Source organism: Polistes dominula, unplaced genomic scaffold (assembly GCF_049000335.1).
Source record: "Polistes dominula isolate Pdom_NZ unplaced genomic scaffold, Pdom_raw_medaka contig_18, whole genome shotgun sequence".
Classification (NCBI taxonomy): domain Eukaryota; kingdom Metazoa; phylum Arthropoda; class Insecta; order Hymenoptera; family Vespidae; genus Polistes; species Polistes dominula.
This window is the reverse complement of record NW_028301164.1, coordinates 286,094-309,132: the sequence shown is the minus strand read 5'-3', so window position 1 is coordinate 309,132 and position 23,039 is coordinate 286,094. Positions and strand designations below refer to the sequence as shown.

Below are 23,039 nucleotides of genomic sequence, written 5' to 3'. Positions count from 1 at the left end.
AACAAATATGATATCAGCTGCATTGTGAATTTTTCGTATATTCTCTCTCTTGAAAAAAAAAAGAACAATACCTTAAAAAAATAAAAATGAAAATAATAAAAAAAAAATCTTCTTCTCACTCTAGTGAATAAATTTTAACTTCATTTAGTTCGAAAGTGAAAGCATTTGAAAAAAATCGATCAAATAAATTTTTATTTGCTAGCCGTTAGAGTGATGAAAGAAGTTTTGAAAAAGAAAATGAGAGAGAGAGAGAGAGAGAGAGAGAGAACAAAAGAGAAGGAGAGAAAGAATGAGAAAGAGACAGAGAATGGGAGATGATGAATAGAAAAAAAAAAGACAAAGAGAATAAGAAAAAGATAGAGAGAAATAGAGAGAAATAGAGAGAAATAGAGAGAAAGAAATTATAAAGCAAAAAGAAAAGAGCGGGGTGATCGATCACGCGTTAAGGATCGACGATAAGAAAAATGATGTGAAGTTTAAACGCAAGGTGTGTGTCTATCGGTTTGGTTTTAGCTCTGAGCAACTGCTCTGAAAGCGGGGGCGAACCGGAAGCCATGCTGGATATCCACCACCCAGGAAGCGGCATCGACCCTCACCATCAACAGTTTCACAACTCCTATGGTAATATGAAGTTCATCATTATAATTATTAAATATTATTATTTTCGATACAATTTCTATATATTTACGTACAATAGGGTGATTTTTATTCGTCTCTTTTATAAACAATTTTCATTCGGTGCATCCTCGATTATATTTGTCTTTTCATATTTTTTCATATTTTCAGATAAATTCGAATCAAATAAAATTATCTTCAAATTTGAATTATTTATCTTGATATCGAAGCATGCCTAAAGGTATATTTTTGTAGTTTTAATTATAAAGTTGAAACAATGAAAATTTGTAGATAATTTTAGTGCATTTTTTGTTTAAATTGAAATAGAAGAGGACGGCACTTATCAATTGCAAAATAACAACCACCTTAATGTACAACACAATTTTGATCGATCATGTCAATCATGTATAAAAATTGCTCACATTTAAGAATGATAATTCAAATAGAACCCGATCAAAAATTAATGTCTCAACTTACACATACATATAATATCGATGACTCGGATGATTCTATTTCATCATATTTCTTTTGTAAAATTATGCATACAATCGTAATTATCTGTACTCCTATATCCTTTTCAATGGTCAAATTAACAGGAGACATTAAATTTCTCGTAATTCCTTTTTTATGCAAACAAAATTACAAGAATCATTTTTTTGCAAATTTCATTTCTATTCTTTATTCAAAAGATATTTATTTCTTATCGAAAGGCTAAGAAAAATTCAATTATATTAAAAAATCGATTTTTCCACATATAAGTTTTGATTTGACCTCATATAAATATTTGTTCGCGCGATTTATCAAAGTATGATTAATTAGTTCGCTACGCGTTCATAATTAATCAAAAGCTATCGTAATTTACATTGGGATTTTTATTTCGTTTAATCGAAATCTTGTTCTTTTTTTTTTTTTTTTCAAATTATGCGCTTCAAAGATATATTTCCGAAGAAAATTTGATTATTTTTTAATAATCCTTTCTGTTCTTACTCGAATCGAGCTGCTTCAATTTTGAATGAACATTTCTTAAAGGATATTGGAAAATCGTGAATAAGAATATTGCAAAATCATCTTTCATATCTTGTTCATTTTATTTTATCGTCATTTATTTTTCTTCTGATTAAAGAAAAAAATCAAATCATGTTTCTTGAAATAGAACTGACTCATAAAAAATACTGAATAAAAATGAAATAAAATAGGACGAAGGGTTGGTTAAGAGCTTTTGTCTTTATCTTTCTCGTCATTTACACATTATTCGTTTTAGTCGAGGATAAAGAAAAGAAGAAAAACTAAAGGGGTGAGAAATTTTGTTGGGAGATATCAAAAATGCGCGGAGAAACGAATGCAAACTAACGTTACACGCTTGTTTCAATTATTCCCATGAGTTTTTCACGTAGCTCTATTATTAATTTATCATCGTTTGTTCTCTGCATCTTCTGCTAGCAGCTCGTCGAATGCAGAAGAAAATTATCAACGCGCAAATTCAATCTACTACGTTGCAATTTATCGATCCGTAAACGCGCCAATTTTAATTCACCTTTTCTTCTATCTTTTTCTCTCTATTTCTCTCTCCGTCACTTTTTCTTTCTTGCAGCAACGTTAGTCGCGAATACAAATTATTTTTTCCTACTTAATCAACGTAGAGAGTTATTTCTTCGTATTCCAATTTAAATATTAACAAGAGAAGAAACACGTGCAATAAAAAAAAAAAAAAAACAACCAAATTAAACTTTGTTTCTTCTTCTTCAATTGACTTCTATTTAATTCTTCTAATTTGAAATAAAACAATGAAATAAGGAGAAAGATTTATAAATGTTTATCTGTGAATAAGGATTAAACTAACACCTTTGTATTTTTGTTCGAATTTTGTTGATTTAATTATTCTGATCTAAAGTAACGTACCAAGAGGACGAATAAAGCATCGCATCGCGGTAGTAACCGTAGAATCACTTGAGTTCCCTAGTTAGACTCGAGATCGAAGGTTGTGTGTTGCAAGGCGTGGAAGAGAGAGAGAGAGAGAGAGAGAGAGAGAGAGAGAGAAAGAGAGAGAGAGAAGCAACTCTCCTTCCTTTCTCGAAGGCACCATTTCCAATCCCTTCGTTCGATGACTAGAAGGAAGGAGCTTTTACGTGTGTGTGTGTATGTGTGTATAACTGTGTCCCTGTATGCGAGACCAAACTTTAATTAGGTGCTCTTCGATGTTGCACAGCTTGAGATGACGCTCCACCACACACAAATACGCACCCATACATATACATATTCACAAACAGACACGTATGTATATATACCTTTGGGTTCTGTACACTAGTCGTATATTCGTCTGTATGTATATGTGCGTTACTATCTATACCATATTGCACAAGTTTGGAACCAATGGAAATGGACATTGGGTGGAAGGTGTATGCGTGTTTGAAGGTCGAATAAAGGTGGTATTAAAAAGACTTTTAGAACGAGTAGAAAGGAGGAATAGTTAGATATATATATACGTATATATAACAAGAAAGTTTACTTGAGTCGAAAAGAGACGAACGATTGCTTGTAACGAACGCGACTCGCATGATCCCAGACAGGAAAAAGCAAAACTAGAAAGGGAGTGTGGGTAACGGGGCTAGAGGACGACTTTTGTACACGTCAGATTGAAATTTAGCGTGGGATTTCAATGAGTCCCCGAAGTAGTAGCGAGATTACCTTCAGCCTGATACTACTTTGACGTATGTACTACAACTCCGTTTCAACGAATCCCATTCGACTTAGGGTTGGGTAGAGTTCATCTTTTTTCATTCTTCTTTCCTAGATTCATCCTCTGTACTTTAACGTCCAACGAATCTATTAAACTGGTCGATAGAGCGTGGTTACGTATTCCGAATAAACGAATTCATCTATTTAGTTGTTGCCTCTGTAATATGATACGTTTCTTTTCAATGATTCTTCATATCTTATTTTCTTATTGTCAGATTTGAATTAGAAAAATTCGATATTTTTAGGATATTTGTTTTCCTACAAAATATCTACGAAGGATATAATACGCTTTCATATTTTACAATAATAAGAAAATAATGTAATAGATGATAGATAGGTTGTATGTCAACTTTTCCCTATTAATGCTTACAAGCAATGTTATACATGTCAAGAAAAAGAAATACGTGTAAGAAAAAGGGATAGAAAAGAATATAGTCGTTTGTAAGACGTGGGAAACAACATAAGGCTAAATAGAAAGAAAAAAAAAAGTTACGCCTGAGGGTTCGGTTTTTTCACCTAATAAGATCAATTTTTCGATAATGAAGTCTTGTTCCTCTTTCGGGGGTGAAAGTATCGAAGTCAAAGACACTAAGGGCTCAGAATAGTTTTTTAGTCGACATAGACGAAAAAAGAGAAAAGATAGAAAGGGTGGAGTCTTCGATTCGGAGGGTTAGTTAAGAGAACCCCTTATCGAAAAGAATTGGAGAAGGGAGAAGGAAGGAAGGAAGGGGGCTTCGGTGCCTTTTAAAATCCATTGGAAAGTCGTTAATGTCTTTAAAGCGTCTTCATGTTTTCCTTGATGTCCAATGTCCCAGACGGGTAAAACTTTGCAACGTGGAAGTGGAAAACCAATTGGAGAACATGCGAGTGGTTCTTGTTATTCAATTTTCGATACCGATGAAACAGTTAAATTAGACAAAGATAACGAAGATTGAGATTTACATTCGATATTCTTTTTCTACGTATGCATGTATACAATATATTGTTCTTTTTTTCTTTTTTTTTTTATAGTTTTATTATATTCGTAAGAAGCTTTGATATTTCTTTTGTTGATGTTCTACTCTGACTAATCTATAAGGATTAAAAATTAATCTGATGTTTATTAACGAATATACTTTGAAATATCGATAATAGTGAGAATCGAAAGGTTAATTAATACGAGATTGAGTTCCTATCGAGTATTGAATAATATTTTTCGATAGTTACGAACTATACTTGTGATTTAAATACATTCGATATTTTGTTAATACAAATTTGTAGTAATATTGAAAATAATATTTGAAATGAATTGAGAAAAGATAATTAACTAAAAAATAATTTATTATCGAAATTTTGTTTGATGAAAAATATTGATAACATTAGCAGCAACCATCGCGACCATAACTTTCATCCCTCGTTCGTGAAAGAAAAACATTGGCACGTAAAGAGAAAACGTTGTCGTTTTCTTTTCCTTTCTATTTTCTTTTTCTTTTTTTTTTTTTTTTTCTAGCCGTTCGGATGGTCGACAATGTGTTTCTGTGTTACGTGGAAGTCGTCGCCGAGCTTTTGACTATCGTCGTGACCTAGTAAATAAATACTCTGGAAGTATTCTTGGTATCATTCACAAAAGCATATCTGGATTTTCTTCCGATCATTTGAGCGTTTCAGGATAGTCGACGTGTTGAGAGTAAATCTTCTATTTGTTGAATTAGTGACACGTTTAAAATTCTATATCTCATATCACTCGAAATGTTACGTAAAAAACAATTCAATTATGACTTTGTATTTTCTACAATCCAATAACTTGCATTCCAATGTGAATCGAGGTATTGTTATATTTTATTAACCCATTGCCGCAAATGACGGCTATAACCGTCCGATCTTCGTATTTCTAAGCACGATCGTCAAATAAAAGTGTGCGGCAACGTGTTAAACAATTTTATCCAAAATTATTAACAGTGTAGCAACTGGTATTTTGTTGTCAATAAATCAGATTTACAAAGAATGGAAAATAACACGTTGTGTTTGTGTGTAAGTTTTATCGTTAATTGTTATGCAAGGAAAAGTTGGATTATATCGAGATCAATTTTGGAACGCGTGACCGAGGTTAAAAGCAAACGACCGTTTCGATTCATTGACCGAATTAACGGATCGTTGAATCGAATCCGATTCACGGATTTCCACCTTTCCTTTCTATCCGGTTAGAGATACGAAACCATTTCGTCTCGTCTCGTCTCGTCTCGTCTCGTCTCGTCTCATCTCGTCTCATCTCGTCTCATCTCGTCTCGTTTGGTCTCGTCTCGATCATATGAACGATCTTCAGTGATGCTTCCTGTACGATGCTTTTTGCTTTATATTTTAATTACGAGCGTCGAATAATTTATAAAACAATTATCTATGTCGTTGGAAATGTCACATTCATTTTCTTTTTTTTTTTTTTAATCCATTTTATCATTTATTTTCGATTACTATTATTTTTAATTGTATAATCAATTTTTGAATATCATTAATTTGAATAAAGAACAAATATAAGAGTGTGGTTGAGAGTGAATTGAAAAGTCTTGAACCTAATATAGAAATCATTATTTTTTCAAGCCATTTTTGTATATTACATCTATGTAACACATATGCATATACCAATATACCCCTCAAAGGTGGAACTGTCTTTTTTTTTTTTTACCTCTTTGTATTATATGGGTATCTATCTTTCTATTCGGTGTCAATTCGATTATTACTTTAAAAGATGAATTTTTGACCGTTAATTCGATTTATCTGTCTGAGTTAATCCACGAATGAATAATTATCTTGGAAGATTCTGGTCGTATCTTTTATAATTAACTAAGGATATATCGATAATTCATCGAAAGTCAAACGTCGATCGGTTCAAAAACGGTTATGCACGATTTGGGAGATACTTTAAGAAATATATAGATAAGATGAAGAAGTATGGTAGATAGAAGAAAGAGAAATGCGATCGATATCACTCGATTACGATCTCTCGAATTAAACTGTAGAGTTAAACGGAAACGGGGTCGAATAGAGGATTATTATTCGATTGGCTAAATTGAACGCTTTTCTTTACAACTTTATATCGCAATTTTGACAATTTTGACGTTTTCCATTGGATTTCCGAATAGAGCTTTCGAGATTTTCATATAAATTTAGATAATTTCAAACTATCGACAGATATATTTTCTAAATATTGCATTATGATTTGTAATACTGTTAGTCGTAATAATTATTACGTATTTCAACTATTAAATTTATCAGATAATGTCAATGGGCATGCATGTGCAGATTTAGAAAATATAAATTAATTTAATAGGAAATTTATGGTGTTATATACAATGTAACTATCATATATTCTACATGATAGATGATTGATACAACTAATATTTAACAGAAATTAACTTTCAAAATATGAATCAACAAAGTTGTGAAGATTTGAAAATTATTAAAATTGTTTGGTATATTAATTGAATAGCTTAAACTTCACAAATACAGATGTATGAGTATTTTTTAATTTGAAAAGTTAAATGATATTATAGAAGATTATCAATTGATATGCAGAGCTTGTCATACGGTATTTATTTATGTTAATTATAAAGTTGGATTTCAAATAATTCTGTTGAACGAGTTTAGAGAGATAGATAGATAACAACAAAATAAAGAGTAAGATTCTTGCGTAAAAAGTTTTAATTGAATATATAAGTAAAAAATTCCTTATCAAGGATATATCAAAGAGTTAACGTTCGATGTACTATGGCACGTCACTAGGTATCCGCATTATAACCGAGATGCAATCTAACGAGAAGAAGGAGGACATAGTCAACCCTCTCACACACACACACACACACACACACACACACACACACACACACACACACACACACACACACACACACACACACACACACACACACATACACATACTCTCACTCTCACTCTCTCTATATATCTCTCTGTCGTCCTTATTCTCTTGTAACGCAAGCTGCAAAAGGGAGAGGGTTTAGGAGTAAAAGGGGGAAGGGAGTCAAGTAGCTGCGAGCCTTTGTAACAGCGTGGTGTACCGTGTATGTAACGAGTTTCCAATAATGGCCTCAGCTGCGTCTCGCCATTGGCTTTAGGTTTGGCTGCGGTAGTTGCCATTGCTACTGCCATTGCAGTAGTGCCATTGCCGTAGTGCCATTGCCGTAGTGCCATTGCCATAGTGCTATTGCCGTTGCTATTGTTGTTCTTCCTACTACTGACGAACGTGGCTAACGGTTATCGCCTGGGTTTCTCGTCATCTTCCTGCTTCATCTTTCCTGTTTACTTACTTCCTTCCTTCCTTCCTTCCTTCCTTCCTACCTTCTTTCTTTCTTTTTTACTTTGTCGACTTTTTATCCTGCTATTTGTCATTCAGTCGTTGATTCAGGTTTTTTCTTTGCTGATCATTTGGTTTTTAGTTTATCTAATTAATTTCATTACAGTCGTGTTGTTTATGTATATTTTGTAAAGATTTTTAGTTTGATCTCGTTTCTATAGTACGTACACTTTTAGTTCTAAATCATCCCAAATGCATTTATAAGCGAGTTAGTAGTTAAGGAGTTAGTTGGTTTAAAATCGTAGCTGGGTCCATCAAACGTTCACACTAACTTTCTCGAGAGAATTGAGCTCAAACTTTGCCGTAATCTCGAGGATTCTTTTGAAAAAGAAAATTATTCCGAAGTCTTTTCCGGAAGTCCTTATCCACGCGATCGATGTCACTTTCCACGAAATTAGGTGAGTCGTTTAACTCCCTTGAATCCCTGGTGGAGTCGTTCGTAACCCAACGTATGTTGCCTGTACTGGTATATGTACGTGAAAGGACTTGGAGTTTGGAGGACTACGAGGACGGACAAGTCCCTTGAGAGCAAAGAGAAACTACAAGCAAAATTACGATCTTTCCGTTAGGATGAAATCGTTCAAGACAGATCTATAGATCGGTTGGATCGTTTATCGTCGAATAGGGATTTCATTTCTCTACGAATTATTTCTGATAGTATTTTCAAACTTTCCTTAAAACATTTGTCATTTCATCTTTTCTGTTTTTCTTTTTCTTTTTCTTTTTCTTTTTAATTTGGAATAAGGGAGAGATCGTTTAATTATTTTTCTAAAAATACAAGTAAATATAACTAAAGGTTATGCTGTATAATCAATTTTTTTTTAAATTAAATAATAACTTAAATAAATAATATTTCGACCTATGTGGGTTTATAACTTTCCATAATAAATATTGAGTTTCATCGAGAGTAATGCATTAAAGAATTTAATTCTATTACAAAAAATTAAATTGAATGTACCATAACTGTTATGCGTCCACCCACGAAAATGAATTAATAAGTTGAGAATAAACCTATCCACTCTATTCAAAATCATTAAACATTTATTAGAAACGTTTGACACTAATATTATTTCTTACGCAGCAGAGAAATTAAAGTTACTCCAATTGCGTATAAAAATTATTTTTCCAAAGTGAACACCGTATGATCTATAAATTGCCACTATGTTATATAGATTAAATCAATTTCTAAGCCAATAACAAAAATAACATTTATGATCTTTCGTAACTGCTTTTACGAATACGATATGGTAGGTACATATAAAACCTGTTGAAACTTTTATATGACACACAAATCAAATCGGATTTTATACTCCTGACCGAAAGAAAGAGAGAGGGCTTTTTGGAAAAATAAAATCAAAAAGAAGTGAAAAAAAATAAAAAATAAAAAAAAAGGTATATAAACCTGGTGGAAAAAAAAGGAATGGAAAAATTCAGTTTGGTTGTAGAGAAGCACCGAGAATGATGCGTCACTCGGCCACGCAACGAGCTGTCCGTGAATCATCGAGGACAACGTAGATCGCAACCCTTTGCCATCGGACCTCCACCCCCACACCTCTCACTCCTCTTCTGATCTGCTAACTCGGACATTGCCGAGGTCACGTGACGCGCGATGTTTCATTTCGAGAGATATACATGTATGCGCGCACATACACACACACACACGCACACACGCACACGTACTTACGGTCAAACAAACATAGATACTCGCATCCGTGTGCATATATACAAACAAACCTAGATACATACATAGATATATAGTGTATATATGTAGATAGGTCGTCATCGACGAAAGGGTCGCGCGTACTCCAATCTCCACATCGGTTGGCCACTGCCTTTAGGAGGGCTGATAACGCTCATATTCTGCTGATTGCCATTCGGTGATCCGCGATTAATTTACTGCGTAAACGCGTGTGAAACTGGATGAGCTGTTAATTAGTGGCGTTTAATGGGACTTCTCTATTCTACTCCTCGCTTTTCTTCTCTCATTTTCTCACTCTCTCTCTCTCTCTCTCTCTCTCTCTCTCTCTTGCTCACTCTCTCGGTAATCTTTTTCCTCGTCCATGTATGCTTTGGAAAGTTGTTTATCTCCATATCGTATGCATTCCTATTATCATTTATTTTCATCTCCGATATCTATATAATAGATACAATCATAAATTTTATGAGCTTCAAATTATAATGATATTAAAGTGTGCGCATCAATGTCAGTATCATTTAAATCATGTAAAACTAGATGATACGTGAATATTAATAATAATATAACAAGATATATGTACATTTTAAAAAATTCAATCTTTTGATTTGATTTATTAAATAGATTGAAATATTTAAAGACCCAATTTGAAACCATTCAGCAAATCAATACTCGACGATTTCATGTATATATATTATCTAATTCTGTCATTTTTAATCTACATTTTCTTAGAAAAGAATGAGAAGGAAAAAATTGTTTGATTTATTTATCTTTCGGTTAATCTATTTCATTTTGATAAATAAAATCACAGTAAACCTATTTTACCATACCATGACTCGCGATGAAACGTAAAAACAATGATGAAAAATAGACGTAATAGATATCGCAAATAAAAAATAGTATATTGCAAGCGTGTATGCCCGTGAATCCACGCGAACAAGCACACCACACTGGTACTCGATGCGATCAGGGAAATTTCAAGCTTAAGGGTCTGTATCTCATTGGTTCAAGGGGTTATTGGCTCATGGAAATGCCACTCTGTTATAGTTCATTGAATTCGTATCGATCTACTAGCCTGTTCGATACGCGCACTGCTGTTGATGGTGTTGCTGGTAACAGCGAGGGAGAGAATGCTTCGCGGCCGAAAGAACGAAGGGAGGAGAAAGGATTCGGTGCTTTAGGTGCTTTTAGGAAGAGAAACGTGGAACACTTTCTGTTGTAAGATTAGAACCTCGAGGTATTATAGAGAAGAACGTGACAATAAACTTAGTTCTTTATAATAACACGAAAAAACAAAAAATTGCATCCAACGAATTTACTTATTTAGACAAAGTTTGCCGACAGGTTTTTTCTAAGTTACATTGATTCCTTCGTATACGTTCAAACTAATACAACTCAAATGATTTGAAGTGACCTGGCAAGTGGAATAGAACGTTGGGTAGTTTTCATTGTATATAAGTAATGTCAGTCGGGTGGAACAATGGGAAGTATTGTTATATTCAAGTAAGAGCGGGAGAGATAGAAAGAGTTACAGTATAAATGTAAATACAGTAGTTGACGTTTGTTCCTTGCGGGCTTCGTGCATTCAGTGTAAAATATATTTCAATGAAACAAAAATCCATTTGAATGGGTACATTTTCTTTTAAGAAGGAACGTTTAATATTCGATATAATTATTACTATTTAAGAATACTTCGTTTTTTTACAATTATTTGCTTGATTCTTGCAAATACATTTATTGTTAGCACATAGTTTAACCCGTTATCGAAAAACAAAATATGTATTTCAAATTTGAATATTTCACATTTCATAAGAAGAATTATCAGATACACCTTTTAGATACACACAGAATATTCGCGATAGAATCTCTCTAAGAAAAGATTTATAGTCAGTAAGAGAGAAAATTCTTTGAATAACAACCTTTGTTAATTAATATTGATAATCTAAGCGTACAAACACACAGACGCAAACCCCTCTTTTTCTTTCTTTTTTTCTTTTTTTCTTTATCGTTATAAAACGAGCCAGGATCGATCTCTTATTCTCAATCTTTTTTCTTTTTCGTATTTTTTTTCTTTTCCCTTTTTCCTCCCTTCTCTTTCTTTCTTTCTTTCTTTCCTTCTTGCTTCCTTCCTTCCTTTTTTTATTCTTCGATACAATGTAGCGGTTCGACGTAACGATCCACTTACGGAAAATGCTATGGCAAAGGAAGAAAGGCTCTTGTCGCTTCTACTCGGACATCGTTCTTTCCTTCTCCTTTCCTCCTCCTTTTCTCCTCCTTTCCTCCTCGTACACCCCTTCCCAACCTTGTTCTCTCCACTACCTCTATCTTTTTCTCTCTCTCTTCTCCATTCTCTTTTATTCTCTCTATTCCGCTTTTTTCGAAAGAAATCCTCTTAGTCTTCTAGTGGTTCGCCGTCCTTGCATCAGAAATATGCTTTCGGTTTATAAAATCACGTCTATATATACTCGTTCGTTTCGGCGTAAACCTTCTTATTTCTACGTGTTCGTACTGTGTATACGGGTCTACAAATACGTCTATAGATAGAACACATACACACACCTATATGCATATATATATATATATAGATATATAGAAGATTTCGCTTCTTTTACCCTCCTTCGGATGTACTCGACCAACCTCCTCCCAATAACAACCCCTTCTCTTCATCCCACCCCCAAGCCTAACCCCAACTACTCCGTTTCCCTCTCTCCGTTTTAGCCCACAGCACTAGCTCGACCGAGCCACCCTGGTACCACCCTCCTACCACCTTGCTACCACCCTTCTACCACCTTACTACCACCCTGTTCCTCTACGAACAACCAGCAGCAGCAGCAGCAGCAGCAGCAGCAGGATGGTTCGTCTTATCGCGAAGCTTCTGGTCTATCGATTGACCGAGGAAGCATTGCTTCGCAAAGTGAAAATCGCCATGACCAGTCTTCGGCTTGAAATATTTCGTAATCCTAAGAAGTCGACTTTTCTCTCCTCATAAAAGCTTTTGCCGAAGGATCGAAGAGTTTACGCGTCGTGCACCGTTCGTCTTGTAAATAAGAGATGCGTCGCTTCGGTAAAATGGAACGGATATATGTATTGTATACGTATGTATAGATGTAGATATACTATATATATGTATATAGTATATATATATGTATATAGTATATATATATGTATATATGTATATGCATGCTAGGATGTTGTACGTATGTATGTATATCTCGCTTGGCCGGATTAAATTATCTAACCTTTCTCGTTCACTGAGAAAGCCAGTTCAGAAAGTGGACTTAGCGAAAAGAGGATCTTACGGTTTTGTTTTTTGTTTTTCTCTCTTTTTTTTTCTTTTCTTATTTTGATTATTTTAGTTTAGTTAGCATGTCTACTACTCTTCATTTAAAGGTTCTCTTCAGGGTTGCTCGATTTTGATAAATTCTTACAATGTAATAAGGTTACAGGTAGATATGGTCGAATATCGCGTTCGGGTAAATGGTTTATTAGTCATGTTTGCAATTAGCCGACACACCAATTGTCTATATTTGGATCATTCTTTCTCGAAAGGACGCTTATTGCCTACACATGGAAACACCATTGGGAGTGGGTGGGTAGGTGGTTTTGAATTCGTCCGTGCGGTACGCACGATAGTCGCATGTGCGCATAATGATCTTCCTACGACCGTTTTGACTCTGTATTCGTGTTTCTCGTTTCCATACTAATATATACACACGTATACACATAAGCGTGTATTTAGGTACTCCCTCTTTTCCTCCCACAACCACTTTCCTCATATCCCTGTATAACACGTAAGTATGTAATCGAACTCGCGTGTGTTGCGCCAACCTGGAAAGGTTGCCTTTAATTAGCATAACTACTACGCGTACCAACATTGGCCGGAACGTAGTGCTCTGTATGGTGGTAATATGCACCCTAACTAGTCCTTGAGTTATTGCCTGATCAATAATCTATATGTAGTACCAACAGTACTATAGGGCGAGCTAGTGTCCACCTAACGGACCGAGCGTATCGTAAGCTTGCCTTCTGAATATTGCAGCTGGGGTATCACTGCTTCAATATATATATATATATATATATATATTGTACGTATGTCTATATATTTCTCCCTCTTTATCTCTTATTCTCTTTCTTTATATGACGAAAAATGTGGGCCAAGTTTCGTAAACCTCCTACAAAACTGTAGATTTATCTTCCTTCGGTCAAGGCAACTATCCACTACGATCCATTTCCAATGGGTTAAATTCAACCAAATCGATTAATTCTGATAAACAATAGGGAGAATAAATTGTTTTAGTTCTGTACATTGTTATGTCATTTACTATTCAATTATTGCAAATATAATTGTCATCATTTCGCGGTGTTAAGTTTAATTGACGAAGAAATTGATTTTAAATAATACATATTGAAGCATCAATGAAGTACTTTGTTAATTCAGTTTTACAAAGTTCTATAAACGAAGTTACAATTTCTTTTGTAGGGTATTTAAATTGATATTGAAAATAAAAAAAAAAACAACAAATTATATTTCGAAAAAATACAAATACCAAGTTACATGACATTATAAAGGATTAATCGCTGTTATTCAGTAAACGACACGACGTTTTGTTTGTTCAAACTCACCAACCGTACGTTTATGTTTTTCATCTTGCTTTTGTCTTCTTGATAAAAAATAGAAAATTAAAACATAAAAAAACATAAAAAGAGAAAAAAGTAAAAAAAAAACGAATTTTTGTTTTCTTTCTTATTGAAAATTTTGTTGTTCTCTTTTCTTGGATAGAAGACGGCCTCGAAGAATGACGAGACCTCGAGCGTTAATAATTCGACTGGCTAAGGGTTTCTAGATTTAACGGTATGCCTTTCCAACCGTTATGTGCTTGTTAAGCGACCGGTGAAGTACGCGCAGAGAAATGACGCAGAAGTGGGATTAGTGGGTGGTAAATTGGAGACACGTACGCGTCTGGATCTACAACTCGTTTCTCCGTTCCTTTTCCAAGCCAGGAAACGATCGGTCATCGATTTTATTTCATTTTGTTGTTTAATAGATTACGGACATTTATTATTATCATCATTATGATTATTTTCATTATTATTAGAGATGACTACCATCATCATCATCATCATCATTATCATTATCATTATTATTACTTTTAATAATAGGATTATTATAAGTATTTCGAGATTTTAATTACGCAGAATGGACGTCTAAAATGGTGTCATTAAATTTGTTAATGTATTAAGTATTTTTTAAAAACTAATCAAATTTACCTTGACATTATTTAGCTCTTACATTAATAGAGAAATATATTCGATATTGTATTTCAATTTAATAGGAAAATTATTATGGGGTTTTTAGTTAAATCTATGTACGAGGAAAACATTCATTTTGTCTTTTTATATAATTTCAAATCGAAAATATTTGTTATTCCGTAAAATAAGTAATACTTGATACACTATAATAATGTTATATTGTAATATTACAAATTAATATTAAAAGTAAAATAACGTTGTTTGTTATACCAAAAGGATTAACCCTGTATATCGTCATGTAACGTCGAATAATTTCTTTTAAAATTTGTATTTCTAAGACCCTGTTGTATGAAAAATGATATACCCTATATATCGAGTAGCATTGAATCGACCAATTAGAGAAGCGACAATAGTAAGCGACAATAGTAAACGTTAATATTGTTATGCAAATCTAAATGCATATTGATTATTTCGCGCAGGAAATATCGTTTATCGTGGATGTAGAAATTAATGAAAAAAAATGGTGAATCGAATTAACGGGGGCTGAGAAGAGAGGGGCAGGTAGTTGGAAAGGGATGGGAGATAAATATGATTGGATTTAAATCGATGCTACTACCGATATTAAAAATTCTTAAGTTTAATCGTTATCGATGTCTCCTTCCAATAAACGGTATGCTACGCGTCTTCGTAATTAGATCAGGTGTGCCAGGATATCGTCGTATTAGCATTGATTCCATCGGCAACGTATACTAACTGCTGCGGTAGGCATTGACTAACAATTAGTAGGATTTCGAATTCAAGCAGGAATTACACTGCAAATGTTGTCCTCTCAATGAACTTGGAATTTGGGAAAACGTTTGGTTACTTTCTCGCGTTAAACTCACTCAATTGGTTTTATTCGACGCGCTAATTAACAGATTAACACGAATCTTGATTATATCTCTTGTATTTTTATTTCCTACTTCTTCGTCAACATTTTTTTCTCTTTTTTTTTTTTTCATTTTACGTTTAATGTAATCTTCATTTCTTGATTTACTTTTTAACAACTATTACGTGAATGTCATTAAACTCGACTGATTTAAAAACTTGGTATAATTAATGTAATTGAAGATTCTTATTACTCAACTCATTAACTCTTATCTTATGTTGCTTTTTTGATATAAAATTTTTTACTTACTTTTCTTTTTTTTAGATCAATCCATCCATTTTTTTCAATATAACGATTGTCTCATACCATCCAAATGGTTGATTTATCTGACATATTAAAACGAAATAATGATTGCCTATGAAATAAATTTGTTGTTCCTATTAAAGAGATTAATTGAAACGTTGACACTTAAGAAGTACTTTGGTATCTTTCACAAATAAAACGTTTTATGAGCACATACAAGACTTATGTAATAAAGTGGTGTAGGTATAGTTAGTTGGATGTACCCATGGAGAAAATTTATTCGCGTAGTTTGTTTCAAGGAAAGTTGAGCAAGCTTATATGGGCAGTAATAGTAGTAGTTCATCGTCCGGTAAATTTTTCTCATACGTTCGTCGTTTATATTAATGAGGAAAAGAGAGAAACAAAAAACAAAAAAAAAGATGAAATGAAAGAAAGGATGAAATAAAAGAAGAAGAAGAAACGGAGATACAAATTTAAGTAATAATTAAGGACAAATGTAAACACACTTTTTACAAAGTAAAATTTTCTTTTAAACAATTTTTTGTCTCTCACGGCAAAAAGAGAGAGAGAGAGAGAGAGATACATATATATGTGTATGTACACAGTTACTTCTTCATTTTAAAAGTTGTCATTCTGAGTAACTCTTGATTTGAAGTAATCTCGACTTAAAAAAAAAAAAAAAGGAAAATAAAAAAGCAAGTTAATTTAAATATCGAGGAGGAAAATTTGAAATCAATATTGATAAAATTTGAAGTAGCACTCGTAGAATCGTGACGAAAGCCGTACTTTGAAATTCGAAATATAACTCTCAATCTTGTGATATATCATTTTAAAGGTAATCAAAATTCGCGTCTAATCACGTTGGAAAAATGAGATATGAATCAATTCATTTATGAAATGTAATTAAAAGTTACAAGATATACATATGGCCAAAAACGATATTCCATGTATGCAATAAAAAAGGAAATACATATATATATATATATATATATATATATATATATATATATATATATATATATATATATATATATATATGTATTGAGAGATGATTATAGAAGAGAGAAGAAGTAATAGGGGGAAAAAGAAGGGGATACGTATAGAAATTTGGTAGCGAGAGCGAGTACCACTAATTTCGATTTGGTCGAAAAACGAATTCGCGCGAACGAACGAGCTAGCCAGCGAACGAGTTAGCCAGCGAACGAGTTAGCCAGCGAACGAGCTAGCGAACACAAGAAAAAGAAAAAGAGAAGGTCTCTTGCACGGATGAGCGAGCAGTCCGGTTCTCTCCGTTCGACGCAGTTCGGTTCGGTTTCTAGCCAGTAAGCGGCAGATTAAAGAGAAATGGCTACACGTTCATATTGATTTTTGTCCTCAGTTCGCTGGTGGATGTGGAGGGTGGCAGTCGAGAGGGAGACCACCAATCTTTACATCTCCCTTTCTGTCTCCCTCTACCTTCCACCTACCTACCACTCTCTCTCTCTCTCTCTCTCTCTTTCTCTCTTTCCTGGTTCTACCACTTTTCACCCTCTCTTTCTCTCTCTCCCTCCCTCTCTTTCTTTCTTTCTTTTACTCTCTTTCTCTTTCTCTCTCTCTCTCTCTCTCTCTCTCTCTCTCTCTGTCTATCTATCACTCTTTTTCTCTTTCCCTATACCTAGTTCCTCGTCCACCTCCTCTTTCTCCTCCTCTTCCTCCTCCTGTTCTATCTCACCCCACCGGCGCTATTTGAAACCCTCTTTTTCTTTCCCGCCGCATTCAGTTCGAACTCTATCCTTGTCCTCGTTACTCCCGGAGGCTTTCAGCCCGTCCGTCCGTGCCTCTCCGTGCCGGCCGGGCTATCCCGGAGGTGAAAACTCGTCAAAAAATATACGTCCGTCGATCGCGAACGATGTCGGCGCTTCATGTAAGAACTGATCGGTAAAGATAAAGATTCGTTGAAAGACCAGACGACATAGATAACATTATTATTGTATTTAATAGCATTTATATCATTATTTGTTAATAAACTTACAATTAATGCTTTTTTCACTCGTCTATGCTTTTGCATAAACGTCGTCAAAGATTATTACTTATAGCGTATTTTTATATCTTGCATCTACGTATGTATCTCTTTTTTTATCCTATTCTTTTTTTTGCATATTAATTATAGTATAAAAAGATGAGTACACGGAAGCAATTTTTATGCATCTGTTTTTTAATATCTTCGGAAATTTGAATATTCGTTAACGAGAATACTATCGCAAAAAAAAGTATTCATTTTAATCCTCTATAACTCTTTCTTTCTTGTTTTTTTTTTCGTGTAAAATGGATGGATGAAAAAATATTAACCGTGTGCTATTGACTTCGGAGAGTCGGTAAAAAGATGCGCGCAATCTTTTGGGTAGTATTAATAAGTGTTTGAAAAGTGACTCGAACCCTTAAAAAGATAGAAAGATAAGAATGAATAGCATTTGTAATTTGTTTTATTGTAAATTGTGGATAGATTTAGAAAACGTTAATCGTGCACATCTATGCATTATAACACATTTGGAAATACGTTTAACTTGGTCGTAATAGGGAGCCCTTTTCCCCCAGAGGGTCATTCCATTGGCATCTCTTGGAAGCGAACGTTATTTCGAATGTTATTTCGAACATTATTTCGATCGACTTCGCGGTTTAAATTCTAACTTCTCTCGTTCCAGCGAAGTAACACAATTATAGTTAACACAAATAGCGGCGTGTGGCGCGCGGCCGAATCGCGACGCGGAAACTACGCTCGACGGGAAACTGGAATCGCGTTATCGCGGTAGAACCGCATACGGATACAGAGAAACACCGTCACGCACGTTGCATTTATCGTTCCAAACCGAAATCGGCATTGTCTTTCCTGCCGATTCGATTAACTCCTTTCTAACTAAAATAACGATAACTTTTCTTCTCTTTTCTGTTTTCATTTTTTTTTACTTTTGTTTCAATATTTTGTAAAACTATTAGATCAAAATGAAATATAATTAGTTTAGTTGGTTAGCTTTTTTTTTTTTTTGGAAAACTGAATATAATAGCGATAACTGAATATAATAGATTATCCGGTATAATCACAATAATATTAAAAGGTGGACTGAAATACGAAGTGGAACGTAACAAAGTCAACGAAAAGAAATAAAAGAAATAGAGGAAATTATTCGTCCGCGCGAACGATCTCGAAGAAAATGATGGGTACGCTTCGAACGACGAATATAATCATCCCTTTGGAGGTCCGAGAAGAAGTCGAGCGTGTTAGGAGAGAGCTACCGAGAACTAGGAAGAAAAAAAAAAGAAGATAGATGACAAGAAAGGGATAGTTAGAAGGTAGAGGTGGTCGGGGTCCACCGAGAAATAATCATTTCTTCGTTGGAGCTTCGAAGTTTGGTATAGCTCGAAGGTAGAAACGGCCCCGGTGACTCGTCTTTCTGCCCGGAACTTGACAAATTTTCAATAAGATCGCTAATTGGCCGGTTATTTTATCCAGAGAGAGAGAGAGAGAGAGAGAGAGAGAAAGAGAGAAAAAGAATTCACTGATGGCGTAGTTGGGTCCAAGCTTCATCATCACCACCAACTCAGACAAGAAGGACGTTCGTTGGTTTGCTCGTTGGTTCGTTCGTTCCAGAACTCGTACCTCTCTTCTCCTCCTCCTCCTCCTCCTCCTCCTTCTGCTCATACTCTTCATCCTCTTCTTCCTTCCTTCTCCTGCTTTTCCTCTTTTGGTGGGTCGCTCGCCATCCGGTTCGTATCCAGCGGCTATCAATGTATAGAACGTAGTATCGATCCTCGCAGGCTTTCATTTTTGCTTATTTGACTTTTCGGCTGCGCTCGTTCGTTCGTTCGTTCGTTCGTTGGTTCGTTCGTTCGTTGGTTCGTTCGTTCGTTCGTTAGCTCTTCTTCGAGGGCTATCGAAGCACGCTACGATGGAAATAATTTTTCACTATAACTTCGGTCACGACGACGAACCAATCGAAAAATCTTTGACTAAAATATATAACTACGATTATTTCTAGTTTTTCGTGCTAGTTATTTACAATTTTTGTCCAATTTTTTGTTACTTTTTTCTATTCTTTTCTATTTCAGTGAAAACTTTGGTAGAAATAGTAGGAAGGCCGAGCTTATAATCGAGAGACATAGTCAAATTTCGATCATTCACGATTCAGGCCTCAGAATTTTCAGTTGGTTCTTCTTGGTAACTAGGTCGTACCGATCCAACACCGTGCATCCATCTCTTCTAAGCACTTTCGGAAGCGCACTAGCATTCGATAGATCCAACCACCCCCGTTCTTCTCTTCCTATCCCCTTAGCTAGTACCACGGAATGAGAAGGTCTCTTCTCTCACGATCTCGAATCTCATCGACGAAACGTTACGATTGAAAATAAAATTATTCAACCGTTTTAGTCGCTAGTCCAAATTCAGAATTCAAGTGTACATATATGTATGTGTGTGTATGTATATATATATATAAATTCGTCTTTCGAATGGTTTCTCGAAAACAGCTAGCTGGAAATCGTCGGTTGTCCACAGGGTTCTTCTCAACTCGCCCGTAAACCGCACACTCGCGAGCCACGAAAACCACTCTCGTTATTTACACCAACCGAGATACTACCTATATATAAGCACACACAATTCGAGCGTGCAACAAAACCGCGTTGTCGCATCGATCAACAATGACTATGGTACCTATAAACGAACGAAACGTAAGTAACAGATGTATATACGTATAGGCTGTTTCAGAAACGCATATCAATACTTCAGGAGTAAATTTACACATTGAAACAAATTGAAAATGTCATATGAACATGTGCTACCAACCAAGGGTTACGAATTATTTGCTGAAATATATCGATAAGTGTACAAACGATCTAACCTTGTTGCGTCAAATATTTACAAGTTAAATTATATTTTTTTTTTTTTAGAGATTTTAACCGTTTCCTATTTCCATAATGCTCTAGTGTAATTTGTACACTCTGTTTAAGGCAACTGTCTTAATTGAACATCCATGCCAATCTAATCGTCAACTTCGAAAACTAAAAAAGTATATTGGACGTATGTTCGGTAATGTGTAAACTTATCCTTTGAAGTGTTAACACGTATTTATGAAACACCCCATACCTAAAATAGTTGTCATCAAAAAAGAAAATGCGTTTTCAATCGAAAATAAACGGACGATGATAATGAATCGTATGGTGGGGATATTATAGGAAGTAAAAAGAATGAAGGAACGGAACTGAACGGAACGAATCGATTGGCTAGCTTCGTCGAACGAAGATGGCTAATTAGGATGTAATTAAAATTAAATCGGCCGGGCCATCGGCTACCATCAGCGCGAGCGATGCTCGCGTTTTAGTCGTGAATATCGAGAGAAATGGAGGAGGAGATGAAGGTGGTGGGGTGGGAGAGTTAACAGAAAAAAGGACGATGAAAAAGATAGAAAAAGAGATAGAAGGGAGTGGGTGGATCTCGTCCGCCATATTCTAACTCCACCATCGCCATTGGCAGTAGCAGTAGCAATAGCAGTAGCAGTAGCAGTAGCAGCAATAGCAACAGCACCGGCACCGGCACCGGCACCACCATTCTCGCGGGCTATCGTATTATTAATAAAATATTATATAACGCTTTATATAAAAAAAAATAAAAATAAAAAAAAAATAGGAAAAAAGGAAAAGAGAGAGAAAGAGAAAAAAGTGCGGGATAGTCGAAGCGTGGGCCGGGCGATCGGGGCACGAAGCAGCAGCGTTCGTCGAGCCGGATGAAAGGAGATGGTCGAACGTAGGGTGGATGGGTGGTAGATATCGGAGTAGTGGTAGTTGGAAGAAGCGACGGTGTGTGCCGGCACTCGTCGTTAGTGGTGGTAGTGGTGAAAAGCGGCGAAGGGAACTCGGAAAGGGGTTTCAAACGAAGGAGGAGGGATGGGAGGCTGGGTTTCGAGGATAGCTTGGTTCGAGACAGGCTCGAATAAACCACAGATACGCGACCATAGCGGAAGAGAGAGATAGACAGAGAATAGAGAAAAGAGGGAGACAGAATTACGGCTTCTCTGTACGATATATTGCGACTAAACCAAACTGACGGAATGCCAAAACTTTTTTGTAATTAAATTTTTCACCGTTACGCCAGAACGAGCAGAAGAGAGAGAAATATCGAGATGGGAAGGGGGATCGTAGATAGAGAGAGAGTATATAACTAGGGTGGTGGAAATGGGCGAGGATGGTTAGTGGTGGCTGATGGTCGTTCGAGAACGACTCTCTTCTCGACATCGACGATATCTGTTAATATGACGTCACTACCCGTATCCTCTCTTTCCACTTTTTACCTACACCCTTCTACATCCTCCTCTTCCTCTTCCGCCTCCAATCTTCCTTCTTTCTCTTTCTCTTTCTCTTTCTCTTTCTCTTTCTCTTTTTTCTTTATAGGATGACCCTTTGTAATGAAGCGAGCACGATTAGTTGCGATTAAAAGAGTTGAGTATGGTATTGACGATAGAACACTTCCTTTTTCTCTCTCTCTCTCTCTCTCTTTCTCTCCTTCCTTCTCCCTTTCCTCTTATCGTTTCGATATTAAATTCTGTCAGACGTTCTGATTACTAGCGTGTAGTCGCGTATCAGCTCCGAAGGGATTCACTTTGTCACTGCGTTTTCAAGGATTCGGGAAAAAGAGTTAAAAAGAAAGAGGGTGAGCGATTTCCACGTCTAATAATCTTTGTAATTCACTTATCCTTCAGGATAAAGTCGCGCGTCTCGTCATTTTAACGTACCTGCAGCAATTTGTATGAAATTAATGGAATCCTAATTGATACATGCATAAGAGTTAAATTTACTTTTTCTTCTGGATTAATAGAGAAATTATTAATATTCTAAATAATAAATAAACATATATACATATGCACAATAGAATAAGTAGGTAATATTGTAGGGGTGGTTTCAACACACCAAAACAACAAATAAAGTTGTATATATATATATATATATATTTAATACTTTATTAATTTAATTATTTTATATAATTGTTAGGTATAGGTGTATATATATATATGTGTGTGTGTGTAGCATACATTTGCAAAGTCCATACGAAATATCGCCTTTTCGCGAAGCTAAGCCAATGGAACGCTGAAACTTTTCCGTAATGAAATTTTTTAGCACGTCGGTGATGCGCGACGAGAGCGGCAACAGGATGAGGAAAAGGGCTAAAGGGAGTGGGGGAGCGTAGGGTAGAGAGAAAAAGAGAG

At 35.2% G+C, this 23,039-nt stretch overlaps 1 protein-coding gene across 4 annotated transcripts in view; it reads left to right on the top strand.

Annotated features, from left to right (window-relative positions):
- The window catches only part of LOC107072970 (uncharacterized), a 78,127-nt gene that overhangs the window by 15,983 nt on the left and 39,105 nt on the right, over positions 1 to 23,039 (top strand). For 2 of the 4 annotated variants that reach the window (XM_015333324.2, XM_089178841.1), the window contains exon 2: positions 514 to 621. The exons of the other annotated variants lie outside the window; for them this stretch is intronic. In XM_015333324.2, the coding sequence (XP_015188810.2) occupies positions 514 to 621 (108 nt within the window). The remainder of the gene's footprint in view (positions 1 to 513; positions 622 to 23,039) is intronic. 4 annotated transcript variants of the gene reach the window in all.